At 35.1% G+C, this 16,959-nt stretch overlaps 1 protein-coding gene across 8 annotated transcripts in view; it reads right to left on the bottom strand.

Annotated features, from left to right (window-relative positions):
* Positions 1–2,741: 2,741 nt before the first annotated feature.
* The window catches only part of DZIP3 (DAZ interacting zinc finger protein 3), a 104,293-nt gene continuing 90,075 nt past the window's right edge, over positions 2,742–16,959 (bottom strand). For 7 of the 8 annotated variants that reach the window (XM_001151742.6, XM_016941613.3, XM_016941612.3 and 4 more), the window contains 7 exons: positions 12,442–12,567; positions 10,191–10,330; positions 8,683–8,803; positions 8,043–8,186; positions 7,855–7,956; positions 5,876–5,992; positions 2,742–3,415 (listed from right to left, as the gene is read on the bottom strand). In XM_001151742.6, coding sequence (XP_001151742.2) covers positions 5,882–5,992; positions 7,855–7,956; positions 8,043–8,186; positions 8,683–8,803; positions 10,191–10,330; positions 12,442–12,567 — 744 coding nt within the window. In that variant the 3' untranslated portion in view covers positions 2,742–3,415; positions 5,876–5,881. The remainder of the gene's footprint in view (positions 3,416–5,875; positions 5,993–7,854; positions 7,957–8,042; positions 8,187–8,682; positions 8,804–10,190; positions 10,331–12,441; positions 12,568–16,959) is intronic. The other variant, XR_010155684.1, reaches the window with a different exon arrangement.

The following is a 16,959-nucleotide window of genomic DNA, read 5'->3' as shown; positions in this document are numbered from 1 at the left end:
GTTTGTTCAACCTTGCTAGGCAGTATTAGGAATTATTAAAGTGCATGTAGTTTAAATGGATCAAGCAAATGTTATGAGAGTGTGATATTTTTTATGCAATAAACTTAACACTCAAACATTTTTGGGGCCATGTGAAAATAGAAGTTGGACTACTGGTTATATTTTCCCCTCTTTGCTTTAGTAAGGATAGTTGAAGATAAAAAACCTTTAATAACTTTATGATCAAGGAGTAAGTGTAAACAGATTGAATGACTAACGGAAATTTCATTTGCTACTTTGGGAAAGAAAACTAATAAATGTTCATTTAAAATGAAACAGGCAAGTAGCATTTTATCCATTTTCCAGAAAAGAAACTGGTTGAGAAAAGTAATGTCTTCATGATCATACAATATGCTAGATATGGAATTCAAAAATCTAAACCTAGATCTGAGTGAGAAATCTGCTTTCTACTATAGCAGTTGTTTTCAAAATATAATGTGCATCAGAACACCTGTGGTACTTACTCCAAATGGAGATTCCCAGACAGCTTATTGGAATATGCATTGTTATAAATACATCATGTAATGTGATGGTGGTCCAGGATAATTAAGAACAAGAGCCCATTAGTTCTGTTAAGTAGCATGTTCAAATCTGCACTAGTTACTGAAAACTGCCAACTCAAGAAAATCAAACTATGTATCTTTATAATAAATTAGTATTCATTTGTTGTTCTTATCTGGGTATAAACCAGAATAGTACATTACTGTGATCCTAGAATTCTTATCTACGAGGCTCACAGATAAGGTATTCCAGGAGTATTTTATAAATGCAGGTGGTTCTTGCTAACTTTGAATCTGGTAAAATATAAGCCTACCTTCCCTGAATTAATCATAAAATAAAATTTATCATAAAATTTTTTTAAAAGGAAGAAAATACTGTATTTCTTGTGTGCACGAAGTCAACCCAAAGTGAGGCTGCAACTATGAAGAGAATACCAGCTTAGGGACTCCAATCAAATCTCAGAATGCCACTTTGTACCTATGACTTTGGACAAATTATTTCCCTCTTACTTGAGTCTCAGGTTCATCATTTGTAAAATAAGCATAACAACATTCACCTCAGAGTTATTCATGGATCAAATGAGGTACTAATCACATTTGAAGGTGTCCCATAGAAGCTATAAAATGTTACACACATGGACAATAAATATGAAGGAAAATCTAAGACATATCATCTAACAGCAGCTGCAGTGATATTACTGGATACTTTCAGATTGTTTTTGATGGAAATATTTCCACTTTAAGAGCTTTCTGGTCCTCACTGGATTTCTCAGCAGGGTGGAGTGTTCTGGATCATCCCTCAGTAGGCACAGGCATGACAGTGATCACTGTGTGTGGTAGAATGACCCCTGCAATTGTCTTTACTGTTAAAGTATACATCAAAAACTATAATCCCATTACCTTCAGCACCTAAAGAATTAAATATAACTTCCTGGAGCACTGTCCTACTACATTCTCCCTATATACCAACTATTGTATTAAGTTCTCTGGCCCCATCCTTGGAGCTAAGCATGGCAAGTCAACACCAATACCCTATTACAGCATGAGTTTGTGGAGAAAGCATGTGATGGGGCATCAGGGACCCTCAAGTACTGAGACTGGCCTAGCCACTATCTGGCCATGTGACATTGGGTACAACATACCTGTAAAATAAGAGAATGAATTATATGTCACTAAGGACCCAATGAACTTTGGCATTCTGTTATTTTAAAACAATCGTGGCATTTTATAAGTCTATATAACTGTCTTCTTGGATATTTTCCTTCCCATTTTCCTAACGTTTCTCAAAACAGTAGAAAAAGTTTAAGCCCAATTAAACAGAAAGATACATTTGAAGTAAAGATTTCAAGTAGTTTCAGAATATGCTTATAATGAAATACACAGATAAAATAGTTGTTCAATTAAGAAACATTTATTCTTTTCTAAATGAAAGTGAAATTGCAGTTGTAAGTATGAACTGAGAAACATTGGTTTTACAAGATAACTAGCTATATGACCATGACCTTAAGGTGTGATATGGTTTGGCTCTGTGTCTCCACCCAAATATCTTGTATCTCCCATTATTCCATGTTGTGGGAGGGGCCTGGTGGGAAATAATTTAATCACGGGGGCAGGTCTTTCCCATGCTGTTCTCGTGATAGTAAGCCTCATGAGATCTGATGGTTTTAAAAATGGGAGTTTCCCTGCACAAGCTCTCTCTCCTTGTCTGCTGCCATCCATGTAAGATGTGACTTGCTCCTCTTTGCCTTCCACCATGATTGTGAGGCCTCCTTAGTCATGTGGAACTGTAAGTCCATTAAACCTCTTTCTTTTATAAATTGCCCAATCTCAGGTATGTCTTTATCAGCAGCATGAAAATGGACTAATACAAGGTGCTAGACAAGGTGATTAAAGGCTCTATAAATTCTAAATTGTGCAATTCTAAGACATTCTTGGCATTTTACATGTCTAGATGACTGCCATCTTTTTTTTAATATTTTTCCCTCATATGTTCCAGTCTATTCTCATTACAGAAGAATACGTTTAACATACAGTTACAGAAACAGAGGTTTTAAATAAATATTTAAAAGTAACTTCAAAATATATTTGCACTGAAATATGGAGGCAAAATTGTTTCTGAGTCAGGAAACATTTATTCTTCCCCATAAATTTAAATGGAGGTGAAACTGTGAATATGAAGCAAAGAACATTTATCTCACAAGGTAACTCTGAATTCTTTTAATTCTGAAACCAGAGACATGTACAACACTTACAGCATTCACACAACACTATTTTCAAAATAGGTTTTTGACCCCTAAAAATGAAAATTCTTAGTGACAAGCTTTAGATATGCAACTTAGCCCAGTGGGTATTCACTTTGTCACAAAAAGCAACTACAGACAAATAGTTTTTCCCTCTCCCCGACACAAAAACTGAAATTACAGACTTTTAAAGCAGAAAAAAATTTCTCCAAAATGCAAATGATTAAGGTCCAAGGAACAAATGAACAGAAGATCTCAATTATTCAATTGAGCGAGTGATTTAGTTTGCATATTAACTCCTTTTCTTACTACTTCCTGATATCTGATTCTGGCAATATTTATCTTGTATCTACTGGGCAAGACACTGGGAACACAAAGAAATTTTAGACAAGGTCCAGTGGTATGCTGGTAAAGGTTTAACAACTAGCTCTTAAGGGAAAGGTAGGTCTTCACTTACAGCATTTCTATGGTGTAAATACTCCAATTGCCGCAGATTTCAAGCTAGCAACAATTTGACAACTGTCTCACAAAATTCCTCAAACTAACGATTGTCACTCATAAGACATTACAAGCCAGCTCCAACACACCACCGTACGGTCTCCACCTTCAAGTAGTTCATAATCTCTTCATGGGTACCTATTTAAGGGGATATAAAAGAATGGGGAATATTGAGATATAATTTAAATCAATTATATTTTTTAGGTAGTTTTAAAAGTTAGAAGGAACATAAATTTCCATGGGATTTTCCTACTTCTTTTTTTTTTTGTCATGGCAAATAACCTCATATTTTATTAAAAAACAATACCCCCTCCCCAGTCATGCATTTATAATTAAAATATCCTATTTTAATACATTCTCCTTATCTCTACCTTAGTGAATTAAAAAAAAATCTCTTGACATAACTGGGTAATTGTAACAATTCTCTTGTAATTGCTTTGACTGTGGAAAATAGGCATATCAGATTGCAGTCCCTCACATGACAGGCACACCAGCAAGATAACAAAAGACAGATTGACAAGAAAACAGCATAAAATTTCATTTAATATAAGTTTTATCATATTAAATAATATATTAGGTATTTATTAAAACTTTTTATATAATATATATTAAAACTTATTTTTATATAATAAAATTTATTACATACAAATAAAACTTATTATATAAAAATTTGTTTTAAATGATTGGACAAAAAGGTATGGTCTAATGGTAATAAACTGGGGGAACTTGGCAAACTTGTTAGTAAACTTGGAAAAGTAAACTATCTGGACCCATCGCAAACCTGTTGATTCAGAATCCCTGGGATGGGACCAAACAATCTAGCTTAAAAGTCCTCCAGGTGATTCTGATGTAAACCATTTGAGAAATACTGGCACATGGGAAACTTTTACTGTTTATCTAAAGGACAGGCAGACATGGAAATGCAGGGAATATGTCAAGTAAGAAAAATAAGCAGTGACGCATGTGCTCTGACTTTAAATGTATGTAGAACAACAACAGTTGTTCAACAGTCTCAAATTGAATGAGACTATTCAACTGGATCTATTCAGAAACATATGAACTGTCCCTTTCTGTTTCATTTCCGTGGGCTTATGTTAGTGTAGAAGCCTGAGTACATTTGCTGTGGGCAGACATGTAAATTCTTTAGCACATGGGAAGCTGTAGAGAAGAAAGTAGGATTGAGTACTGCCTCCTGATCATCTCCCAGGACTGGATTACCAATAGCCAGTCTGTCTATGCCCATGTTCTGTCATGTGCCAAGCAGGGGCAGAAAAAAATATATATAAATATATATTTCTATCAATTCACATTATAATCAATTCACATTATAATATAAATATAAAGCCAAAATGTTCTTGGCCTTTGTAGGGGAGAAAAAACTTTTTCCTCTACCAACTTTTGTTATTTCAATAGGAGCCTGCAAATTAAACTGAAAAAAAGACATTAGTAAGAGAAAAGAGCTTATTTATGCGGACAATGTTCGCACATGTGGGAGTGTTCCGTGATGAGTAACTGAAAAGTGTGGTTAGAATTTGGGGCTTATATACCTAACTTAGTAGGGGAAAGGAATGGGGGAGAAAGACATCTATGGGAAGGACAAATTGGTTCATTTAGGAAAGACAAATGGGTTTTCAGGAGAACAAACAGAAGATAAGAAAGTTTGTGATAATACTTATGCAGGTATGAGTGGTCTTTCTGTCTTCTTCATGGCCATGAAACTGCACCTGAGATGGGTGATGAGATTTAAGACATGCTACTCAAAAATATGGCATCTTGATGTTTGAGAAAACAGCAGAAGCAGGGAAGTCTCACTCACTTTCCTCCTGCACTTCCTCCCAGAAACAGGTCATAAAACCTAGGAAGGATTCTCTGACCTTCCCTGGAAGCAGGTCATAAGACCCTCATTCTAGAGGTACCCACTGTATACCTGGAGGAAAAGGACATCCTTATCTCTGGAGACACAGGGACACAGAGAAGAATCTGAACAAATGACTTGCTATGTTTCTTCCAGTTTCTTACCATTAGATCATACCCTTTTATCCCCTCATAGCTCTCCGTGAATATCCACTTCTTTTTTTTTTTTTTTTTACTTTCTTTTTTTTTTCTTTTATTATTATTATACTTTAAGTTTTAGGGTACATGTGCACAATGTGCAGGTTAGTTACATGTGTATACATGTGCCATGCTGGTGTGCTGCACCCATTCCTACTTCTTTACTATTTCCCTTTTCCTTAAATTTATTTCAGGAAATTAAAGTGTAGAATACTTGAGGGGAGAGTAAAGGATGAGTGAAATAAGAATTTAAAAAGACAAGAAAAAACATCCTAAGAAATATGCTAACAGTTATGTTTCCATTACAAGAAAAAAACCTACTAAGATAAGAGCATATATAGTGTAACTATTAAAATTCCATCTGCTTCAAGCTCTTTCAGTTCATTTCACAAGTCCTGAAGATTTGTCCTGACTTCTTTGGCTGCTGCTTTGATAAAATTAGCTGGCTTCTTTAGCACTATATTGAAGAGCACATAGTTTTACACCACTCAAACAAGCAGCTCATAATAAAAGAAAACTGAGCTTCCTTTGCATAGACATCCTGACCTTGTATCAGATCTTGGGCAACTGCCGGCTGGGGTGACCAGGGAATTCTTCTGGTAGCAAAACGTGGAGTCTGCACGTTGGACATGTCCCCTGTTGCATCAACCATGGTCTAATGCACTAAGGAGCAAAAAGATTTATGTCAGTCTCTCAGATGTAGCCTAGCAGAGGCAGTTGTCACTCTATGCATCAGGGTTACCAACCAACATGTCTTCTGGTGGATCTTTAAAGCCTTACCCTGTGGATTGTCAAACCAATTGCTGCAACCATGGCACCTTCCCTGTGGTTTGCTGAACAAAATAGGTGGTAACTGCACAATACCTTTTAGCCAGTTTATTCTACTAGAAATGCTTCCTTCAACCTCAATTTTCAAGATGACTAGCAATCCTTCCTGACAAGGAAATTGGAGAAACTTGCTATATTCTTTGGTTTACTATATACTGTTCTCATTTATAATCCAGAAAAAGTCATAACTAATGATACAAAAGTCACTAGTACCTGGTATGAAATGCTTATGGTGTTTGCAGTTAAAATCCCTAGATCATGAATACACTTCTCAGATTGTTTTCTTTGGCGATAATGACAGTAATTTTCGGCTATGAACTATCTGTTAAGTCACTTGCTTGAATGCTGACTCTCCAAAAACAAATCATTTTTATGTATATAAATAATGGAGGGCCAGGTCAGATGAGAGAGGATTAATAATAAGCACTACATATAATAGGCCCACTAACTATAGTCATAAAAAATAACCTGAATGAATTATATGCTTTCTACTTGTGGGCAATGGCAAAGAGTAGGGTAAGTTTTGTTAAACATGTATTTCCTAAATTGTCAGAACCTTATAAACTTCAAAGGGGAAAGTCAATGGCTAAGGATCTTTCCTAGAAAACTTTTGGGATTAGGCATTTTGTGGATGTATCTTCATATTAGAGCAAATACAAAATATAATTCTGTACCAGGTACCACATATCATATCTTTGAAATGATGTCTTACAAACATGGCTTGACTGAACTGGCTATTATTTACTTCCCTGAAAAGCCTTTCTTTACTATGACTACCTTTTCCTGTGTCAAATTACATCTCTGCAACAGAGGACTTGGATCATTAATTATATACCAATAGCAACTGTGTGGCAGTAACACCAGAATTTAATCTATATAAATGCCAAGAATCAACAAAAGACATGCCAACCTCACATTTTTCTTTTTCTTTTTTTGAGATGGAGTCTCACTCTATCACCCAGGCTGGAGTGCAGGGGCCCGATCTCGGCTCACTGCAAGCACCACCTCCTGGGTTCACACCATTCTCCTGCCTCAGCCTCCTGAGTAGCTGGGACTACAGGTGCCCGCCACCACGCCCGGCTAATTTTGTTCCTGTATTTTTAGTAGAGATGGGGTTTCACAGTGTTAGCCAGGATGGTCTCGATCTCCTGACCTCATGATCCACCCGCCTCAGCCTCCTAAAGTGCTGGGATTACAGGTGTGAGCCACCATGCCTCACATTTTTCTAACATCAAAACTCAAGCCTGAGTATCTTTCAAAAGCAAATATAGAAGCCTGAAGAGACTGATAAATCTTATGCTTTATGAAAGGGGGCTGTCATTAATTATGGACAAAGGACACTATGTGGTATTTATAGCATGTCAATTTCAAGTGGTGCTGTTGCTAGTTCTGCCACTAAACTACCACGTCAATCGACATTTGTCCCAGTTCTATTCGAAGGAACTGCCTACTGTGTACCATCTGACTCTCAACATTGTCCCCTTCTTCTGTAGGGTGGATGGAGATCTGAGAGAGCACAATGCAATCCATGGCTATGTATGGGAAAAACATAAATGTTTCTGTGTGGTACCCAAAAGTTCAGAGTTATATCCAATGGAACTTGTGAGACAACAATGGATAATGATACATGTATATGATAATAAGTAAGGCAGTATGAATCTCATTTAGCTGATTAATGGGAAAATTTAAAGTGTTACCTGAGCATGGAATTTGTGAGCGCAAGGCAAAACTGAAAGATTTTCTGGAGACAGATTCTCATGACAGATCACACAAGGCTCTTCTTCTTCCTCTTCCTCATCCTAGGGAAAATACAGAAAATGTTAAATTTAGCTCATTGTTTTCTCCCAAATCTAAATGTGTTCAGAATCAAAAATTTCAGTCTCACCGGATTATTGGCTCCTTCCCATGTGGCAGGACCCTGTGAAGTGAGTGGCCTCCAGGCTGGTTTTGGGGGCTGGGCAGCATCAGGCTGTGATGGAGAATGACTAGGTGAAACACAATTAACATTTGACACTGATTTTCCTTGACTCTGAAAATAAGAACATAATGTTTATTTTTTCAGAATTGTCCTAAAACAGTAAGAGCTGAAACATTAGTACAGAACGGGGTATAGTAAGAACTAGCAAAAGGGTAAATAATCAGATTTGTGAGAAATCTTGAACAAAATGGTGGTAATACTTATATACTCAGAGCTAGGTAAAAACAAAAATAACTCTATACATTCTTTTAATTAAAATAAATCTTTCAAGAAAATTAGAAAATATCTCCCTCTTTAGACTCATTCAAAGAAACTAGAGCAAATTTCAAGGAGGTCAGTTTTATTCTAGAATGATTAGGTAACAGGTATTTCAAAAAGACTTCTGATATCATTTGTTAAGTTGAAGTTGTTATTTACTGTTAATAGATGATTTAATATGATTACAAGTTACTGATTTTCTGAACAGGTTATGGAGATATTTAAAACAGTTAACTACTAGAGTTAAGGGCAGAGAGATACAGGTTTTTTGGTTGTTTTTGCATTTTACCTGAGACTTTTTGGGGTCAATAAACTGGGAAATCTTGCAAACAATTTCATCAAATGTCAGTTCAGACAAGGATTTTCCATGAGCATCCTTCAATTTCCGTAAGAAATCTGTAAGCTCCTTTCTGGAAGAGATCAAGGAAAGGAAAGGGCAGTAATGATTTTCCCTAGTACCTTTGAGGATGTACCCACCAAAGGAGATATAAAGTCCTATCGCATGATTGATATGTAGCATACAGACAGGACTCTTTAGGTCTTTGATCTAAAAAAGTGATCACAGGTCCATCTGCATTTATCTTAAACCAAAAGGAAAACTCCTAATTGTGTTCATTAATGATACTTAATGTTTTCATGAGTGATAAAGTTTAGCACTTATTTTCTTTCCAAAAAGAGACTTCGTTTTTGAGAGCTCACTAGGTGAAAATTAAGTTTATCCACTTATTTATGCATTGGGTTCTTTATACCATCTCTCAAGTGGTTTCTTGCTCAGGATAACATATTTATTTTTAACTATGTTGCTATTGGTTTCTCTCTTATCAGTGTTAATAGTTGTACTTTCGTAAAACTCAGAAAACAAAGATTAAACAGAACAGGAAAGCAAGGGTTAAAAATCACATTAATTATATAATGAAAGAACCCACAATTATTTTAATTGATATGTTCCTTTTTAATTCCCAAGATCCATTGATCCAAAGCCTGTATCTACAGTTTTGATGGGACAAAGTAGAATGAAATATTTTTGTTTCCCAAATGAAGTGTCATGTCATCAGCCTTATGCAACTACCTTTGATTTATAATGTTTTTATACATATTTATAACAACTGTACTAGAGTTCTATTTTATTATCTATTCACTATTATGAAATTTATAAAATTATAATTTAATAATGAAGTGTGCCAGTGTATATATTAAATGTTTGTATTGAAATAAAAATACTTGTGAAAAGTAGAATTATTTCCTTAGATATGAGTTGAGATAAAAGAAACTTCATTTGTGTAGGAATATAATTAAATATCTTTCTACTAAAGGTAGACTGTGAAAAGCACAGTAAAGTTATGATTTCTTGCATTTTTAGTGTGTTCTCCAACAAAGAAACTATAAGGACCCTCAAAATTAAGGAAATTAGGAAATTAAATCCTAAAGATGTTTGGGCTTATATAGCATACAATCAACTTAAAATTCACTTTGGAGATAGGTTAAGATAATAATGGCAGTTAGTGCCATTAAAATTGGGTAAGTTTACATCTAGTTGTACTTTCAGTAAATGAGCATACCTAAATTTAAAGTTATTCTCTCATGATTTAAGACAAGTAACTTTTTAATGAAGAGGTTCACCATTGAACACTGTCTCTTCTTGGTAAATTTCTTTTTCCTTATCAAGGTCAAGGTAAGGAAACATCTGTACTTTTTTTGTGTTTGTTATGTTTCTCTGAAATGTTTCATTGCCACAATTATGGCTATGAAAACTGGAGAATATGATCTGTACCCACCAATAAATAAAAACTAAGGTACCTGGTTTGCTGTGGAAAGGCAGTTTTCAGCCTGTCTGTAATTCTCTCCCAATTCATGATGGAGGGATCACTCCCCAGACCTGCACTGGGAGGCACAGCGTCTCCCACAGGCGCTGGCAGAGCCCAGGCTATGCCAGTCATCTGTAAGAGGCAGAGAGCTATAGCCCATCAGGTTTAATTATTAAGAAGTGACATTCCTATACCTCAGAAAATGGGTACAATGAAGAAGAGTACTGGCATACACATTCAATTTTTAGAGTTTTTCTCTTAATATTTCTAATTGTTTGTAACTATTTTAAACTTATTTTAAAAATAGGACAAAGAAAAGGGTAGAATGAAGAAGAATATTGGCATACACAATCCCTTTTAGGGTTTTTCTCTTAACTAATACAAACAATATTTCTAACTGTTTATAAATATTTAAACTTATTTTTAAAATAGGACATGCTTGCTTCAGTAATTACATACATGTACAGAAAAACATGAAAGCTGTTTACTGCTGTTTCTCTTTTAACAGTGAAAACTGAAAAAACCTTACATCTATAGAGAAATGAATAAATTATGGCACATCTAATCAAGTTTTAAAAAATAGAACTGTATGTCTGGGCATAAGAGATATGCATGAAATATGATTTTTTAAAAAGTCTGTGGCACAGTATTTATGATATGACTTCCTTTTACATTAAAAAATTTTAAATGCATATGTATACACGGAGAAAGGTCTGTAAATTACAATGCATGAGAAGTGATTATTTCTTAGGAATCAATTGCACAGTAACTTTGTTTTCTAATGTGCTTACATTTCTATATTATTCGCATTTTGTGATTAGCATATATACCTTTATAACGAGAAAGTAAAGTTACATTTTTCAAACAACCAAATAAAGATGGGAATACTACTAGAACTGCTCTGCCCAATGTCTCATCAATGTTGTAGACAAAAGTGGTGCAGAAGTTGTAGTGACATGCAGCCATGAAACCATCAGTTTTCTCCATATTTCGTGGTAGTTCCTTCTTAAGATTCTAATTAAATAATAATAATAACAGAGTATTTTTGGAGTGCTCATCTGATTACTAAGATAATTATGACCACTTGCACCTTTTATGTAAGGCTCTAATGGGTTATTTTCAAATATTAGGTTATTATTCATGAAAAACTAGCAACTACTAACAGTCACTGTAATAATTTGTACAGAGCCTAAGAAGTGAGGGGAAGCAGAATATTTCCCAGAAATCTGAATTTGCTTCTATGTCAAGCTTTACCCCAGGAATCAGAAAGTAATCTTATTAGGAGATTAAGGTATTTTAATGTTTTTAATAAAATGTTATCATAGTTTCTTATAGAATGGTGGGCAAGCAAATTGCAAGAGTTAACACTGTAATATCATGGTAGTAAAAAGATGTGTTACTTATTTAACATATTAAGGACTATATACAGATTTGTTTATAGACAGGTAGCCTCGACAATAATAAGCAGAGTCCATCTGACCATGTATTTCAAAAGGAAACTGTTAGCAATATATGGGGAACAGAAAAGAAAAGAAACAATTAATTGCACCTAATTATACTTACAGGAAAATCAAGATTAGAGAATTTTCATTAATTACATCTAACATCATTCTTTTGGAAGATTTTCCTTTAATAAAAAAAAGTTTACCTTCACCAAGATTACAACTGATAATTCTGGTAATTTCAAATTTATATGTTCCTTCTTCAGGTTTGGATAAAGTTTATCTGGCTATTTGTAGCTGGGAAGATTTATAACTTTACAGTTTATGTTCCAAGGTGATGCTATTTATAGTCTGTTTACAGATACACTTGAAATACTGTCTTACTATGTGTGTGTACGTGTGTGGAAATAAAATTTTTCTTTAGCTTTGTGCCATCATATAGTTTGTTGTGACTTGGCTTCTTTGCTTTTCAATCTTCCCAACAACCATGCCAAAAAAATCTATTAAAAATGTCAATTTACCCTGCATTGTTGCCTATTTCAGAAGCAATACTATAATTTTAAGGATTCTCTAGTATAAAAACATATTTATCTTTGTATCCCAAAACTAAGCTAGTATCAGTTAAATAATATATGTAACACCCTGAGCACAGTGCTTCACAGGAAGTATTCATTCAATTATCACCACCACCCCCATCATTATCATATCAAATGAATGAACAAAATGAAGATACTCATTCAGGAAGCCCACTAGAGTAATAAAAAAACTAATTAACATCTATTCCACCAAGAAAGCTTTTACCAGGGGGGCTCTAGGTTGGCCAGTTGCAGAGACGACTCCCGGGCAAACTGCAGGCATTTGAGGAACAGTAAGTATGGGTCTAAAGAAAGATTCTTTCACAAGGGGTCTTCCTAAGAACTGCTGCATCTAAAATAGAAAATATAAACAATAATAAACAACACCCCCCCCCACATATTTATATATTTATTTAGGCAATCATCTAAATTCATACAGCAATATGGCGGGGGGAACACTCATTTGAACTCAAGATACAAGGCACATTAGAAACAATGTATGTCAGAAAATGAAACTTATGAATATTGGAAAAACAAAGGGCAATGAGATATATTGAAAACAGCATTGACAAAGACAGAAAAGAAATAGCTTCTAGTCACATTTCTCTCTACGTAGCTGAATAACCTTGGAAACCAATTTCCTAATCTATAAAATGAGAGGGTTGGATAAGGTAATCATTAAGGTTCCCTCCCAACTGTAATCACATAGAACTATGCAAAGGAGATTCTCAGGAAGTGTTATCCATGTTGGTGGGCAATATTGATACTCAGAAATTTCACACAACAACCCAAAGTTATCCATAGAAAATATTTTATATTGGAGGTAATACTTGATGAAATTTTGACTTAATGTTTAGCTCCAATGAGAGCTGGAGGAGGAAGTGGGATGGGCCTGGGAGATAAACTCTGCTATAGTGATTTGCAGATATGCTTGTGGGTATTACCGTACTTCCCAGGGGGTTATGGAAATCTAGACCTTCTTAGCAGCTATCTGTGGAAAAGATACCTTGCTGGCTGGAGCAGAGAAGGGGGCAGATTTATTGGATATGTAGTACATGCCAGCCCTACTACTGGCATTAAGCATAAAGCAGGAGTTCAATAACAATTTGTTACTGAACTTAAAAAATGAGGAACAGCAACATAGCTCTAAGTAATGATCCTAAAAATATCATGTGAAAAATTAATGGGGAACTTTACAATGGATAGACTGGACTGGCATTTGAGTTTTAACATCTTAAAAGAACATTATGTGATTGCTAGGTAAGAAAAAGAGATTTTTTAAACAACTGGGAAACAAAAATTCTAACTGGATATTAAAAATTATAATTTTCTTAGGTAAGACAATGGTGTTATGATTATATCCAGTAAGAGTTCCTCATCTTTTAGGATATATCCTAAAGCATAAATGGATAAATTGGATGATATCTGGGGTTTGCTTTAAAATATTCCAGTGGAGAGGAAAAAGGGAATGACATAAAACAAGGCTGACAATATGTTGATAATGCTGAGGCTGGCTCCTGGGTTTGAAGAGGTTGATTATACTATTTTTTACATATGTGTCAAATTTTTTACATGTAAAGTCTTAAAAAAATGAATGAATGGTGGGTACTGAGTCAACAGTCCTGCTCTGTTTGAGAACCACTATTACCTAACACTTTATTTTTATTTTCAATGGACACATAATTGTACATTTTTATGGGGTACAATGTGATGTTTTCATACATGTATACATGTATGGTGTAACGATCGAAGGGTAATTGGCATATTCATCACTTCATTTGTCATTTCTTTGTGGTGTTAATATTCAAAATCCTCTCTTCTAGCCATTTTGAGATATACAATACCTTACTGTTAACTATAATCATCTTACTAATAGAACGCCAGAACTTATCCTTCCTTTCTAATTGTACCCATTGACCAACCAACCTCTCCCTGTGCTCGCCTTCCATCTATCCTCCCTAGTCTCTGGTAACCACTGTTTTTTCATTAATTTTATGAGACCAACTGTTTTAGATTCCACATGCGTGGGATCAGGTAGTATTTGTCTTTCTGTGTCTGGCTTATTTAACTTAACATAACGTCCTCTAGGGTCATCCATGTTGTCACAAATGACAGGATTTCATTCTTTTTTATGACTAAGTAGTATTTCATTGTGTATATATACATTTTCTTTATCCAACCTTTATGGACACTTATGTAGATGCCATATCTTAGCAATGGTAAATAATACTGCAGTGAACATGGGAGTGCAGGTGTCTCTTCAGGATACTTGACTTCATGTCCTTTCCCACTATACCCAGTAGTAGGATTGTTGGAGCATATGGTAGTTGTATTTTTAATTTTTTGAGGAACCTCGATACTGTACTCCATAATAGCTGTGCTAATTTACATCCCCACCAACAGTGTGTAAGGGTTCCCTTTTCTCCACATCATCGCCAACATTTGATATCATTTGTTTTTTGATGATAGCTATTCTTTTTTTTTCTAATTATTATACTTTAAGTTCTGGGATACATGTGCAGAATGTACAGGTTTGTTTCATAGGTATACATGTGCCAGGGTGGTTTGCTGCACCCATCAACCCGTCATCTACATTAGGTATTTCTCCTAATGCTATCCCTCCCCAGCCCCCACCCCCCAAAAGGCCCCAGTGTGTGATGTTCCCCTCCCTGTGTCCATGTGTTCTCATTGTTCAACTCCCACTTATGAGTGAGAACATGAAGTGTTTGGTTTTCTGTTCCTGTGTTAGTTTGCTGAGAGTGATGATTTCTAACTTCGTCCATGTCCCTGCAAAGGATATGAACACATCCTTTTTTATGGCAGCAGAGTATTCCATGGTGTATATTTGCCACATTTTCTTTATCCAGTTTATCACTGATGGGCATTTGGGTTGGTTTCAAGTCTTTGCTATTGTGAACAGGGCTGCAATAAACATATGTGTGCATGTGTCTTTAGAGTAGAATGATTTACAATCCTTTGGGTATATATCTAGTAATGGGATTGCTGAGTCAAATGGTATTTCTGGTTCTAGACCCTTGAGGAATCGTCACACTGTCTTCCACAATGGTTGAACTAATTTACACTCCCACCAACAGTGTAAAAGTGTTCCTATTTCTCCATATCCTCTCTAGTATCTGTTGTTTCCTGACTTTTTAATGATTGCCATTCTAACTGGCGTGAGATGGTATCTCATTGTGGTTCTGATTTGCATTTCTCTAATAACCAGTGATGATGAGCTTTTTTTCATATGTTTGTTGGCCACATAAATGTCTTCTTTTGAGAAGTGTCTGTTCATATCCTTTGCCCACTTTTTGATGGGGTTGTTTTTTTTCCTGTAAATTTGTTTAAGTTCTTTGTAGATTCTAGATATAAGCCCTTTGTCAGACGGATAAGATTGCAAAAATTTTCTCCTATTCTGTAGGTTGCCTGTTCACTCTGATGCTGTGCAGAAGCTCTTTAAGTAGATCCCATTTGTCAGTTTTGGCTTTTGTTGCCATTGCTTTTGGTGTTTTAGTCATGAAATCTTTGCCCATGCCTATGTCCTGAATGGTGTTGCCTAGGTTTTCTTCTAGGGGTTTTAGGGTTTTAGGTCTTACATTTAAGTCTTTAATTCATCTTGAGTTGATTTTTGTATAAGGTGTAAGGAAGGGGTCCAGTTTTTGCTGCAAATGGCTAGCCAGTTTTCCCAACACCATTCATTAAATAGGGAATCTTTTCCCCATTGCTTGTTGTTGTCAGGTTTGTCAAAGATCAGATGGTTGTAAATGTGTGGCGTTATTTCTGAGGCTTCTGTTCTGTTCCATTGGTCTATATATCTGTTTTGGTACCAGTAGCTATTCTAACTAAAGAGAGGTGATACCTTGTAATTGTGGTTTGCATTTCCTTGAATTCTTCTTATTCATGAATATGATGTATTTTTCCATTTCTTTGTGTCCTCAATTTCTTTCACCAATGTTTGATAGTTTTCAGTGTAGTGATCTTTCTCCTCCTTGGTTAAATTTATTCCCAGGTATCTTTGTTTTTTGTAGCTATTGTAAATGGGATTTTCTTAATTTCTTTTTCAGACTGTTCACTATTAGTAAACAGAAATGCTATTGATTCTTGTATGTTGATTTTGCATCCTGAATCTTTACCAAATTTGTTAGTTTTAGGAGTTTTTAAGTGGAGTCTTTGCGATTTTCTATATATAAGATCATTTGTCTACAAAAAGGGACAGTCTGACTCCCTTCTTTCCAATTTGGATGTCTTTTATTCCCTTCTCTTGCCTAACTGCTCTGGCTAGGACCTCTAGTACTATTTTTAATAGAAATAGTGAAAGTGGGCATCCTTGTCTTGTTTCAGATCTCAGAGGAAACACTTCTAACTTTTTCCCATTTAGTATAATGTTAGCTGTGGGTTTGTCATATATGGCCTTTATTGTGTTGAGGTATGTACCTCCTATACCTAATTTTTTGAGAATTTTTAACATAAACTGACGTTGAATTTTGTCAAATGCTTTTTCTGCATCTATTGAAATGATCATATGGTTTTTGTCCTTCTTTCTGTTGATATGATGTATCATATTTACTGATTTGTGTATTTTAAATAACCATTGCATGATCTTTTTAATGGTACTAACACTTCTCTGAGGATTAAATAGCCAAGCTACAAAAATCAAGATACAATGAAACACATAGAATTACTGGGTTAAACTGGGAACAATCCACACTTTCATAGAATTCTCTACTATGGAAGTCTGGTGACC

Source organism: Pan troglodytes, chromosome 2, assembly GCF_028858775.2.
Source record: "Pan troglodytes isolate AG18354 chromosome 2, NHGRI_mPanTro3-v2.0_pri, whole genome shotgun sequence".
NCBI classification, from domain to species: domain Eukaryota; kingdom Metazoa; phylum Chordata; class Mammalia; order Primates; family Hominidae; genus Pan; species Pan troglodytes.
The sequence above is the reverse complement of the archived record's forward strand: the minus strand, read 5'-3'. Positions and strand labels throughout refer to the sequence as shown.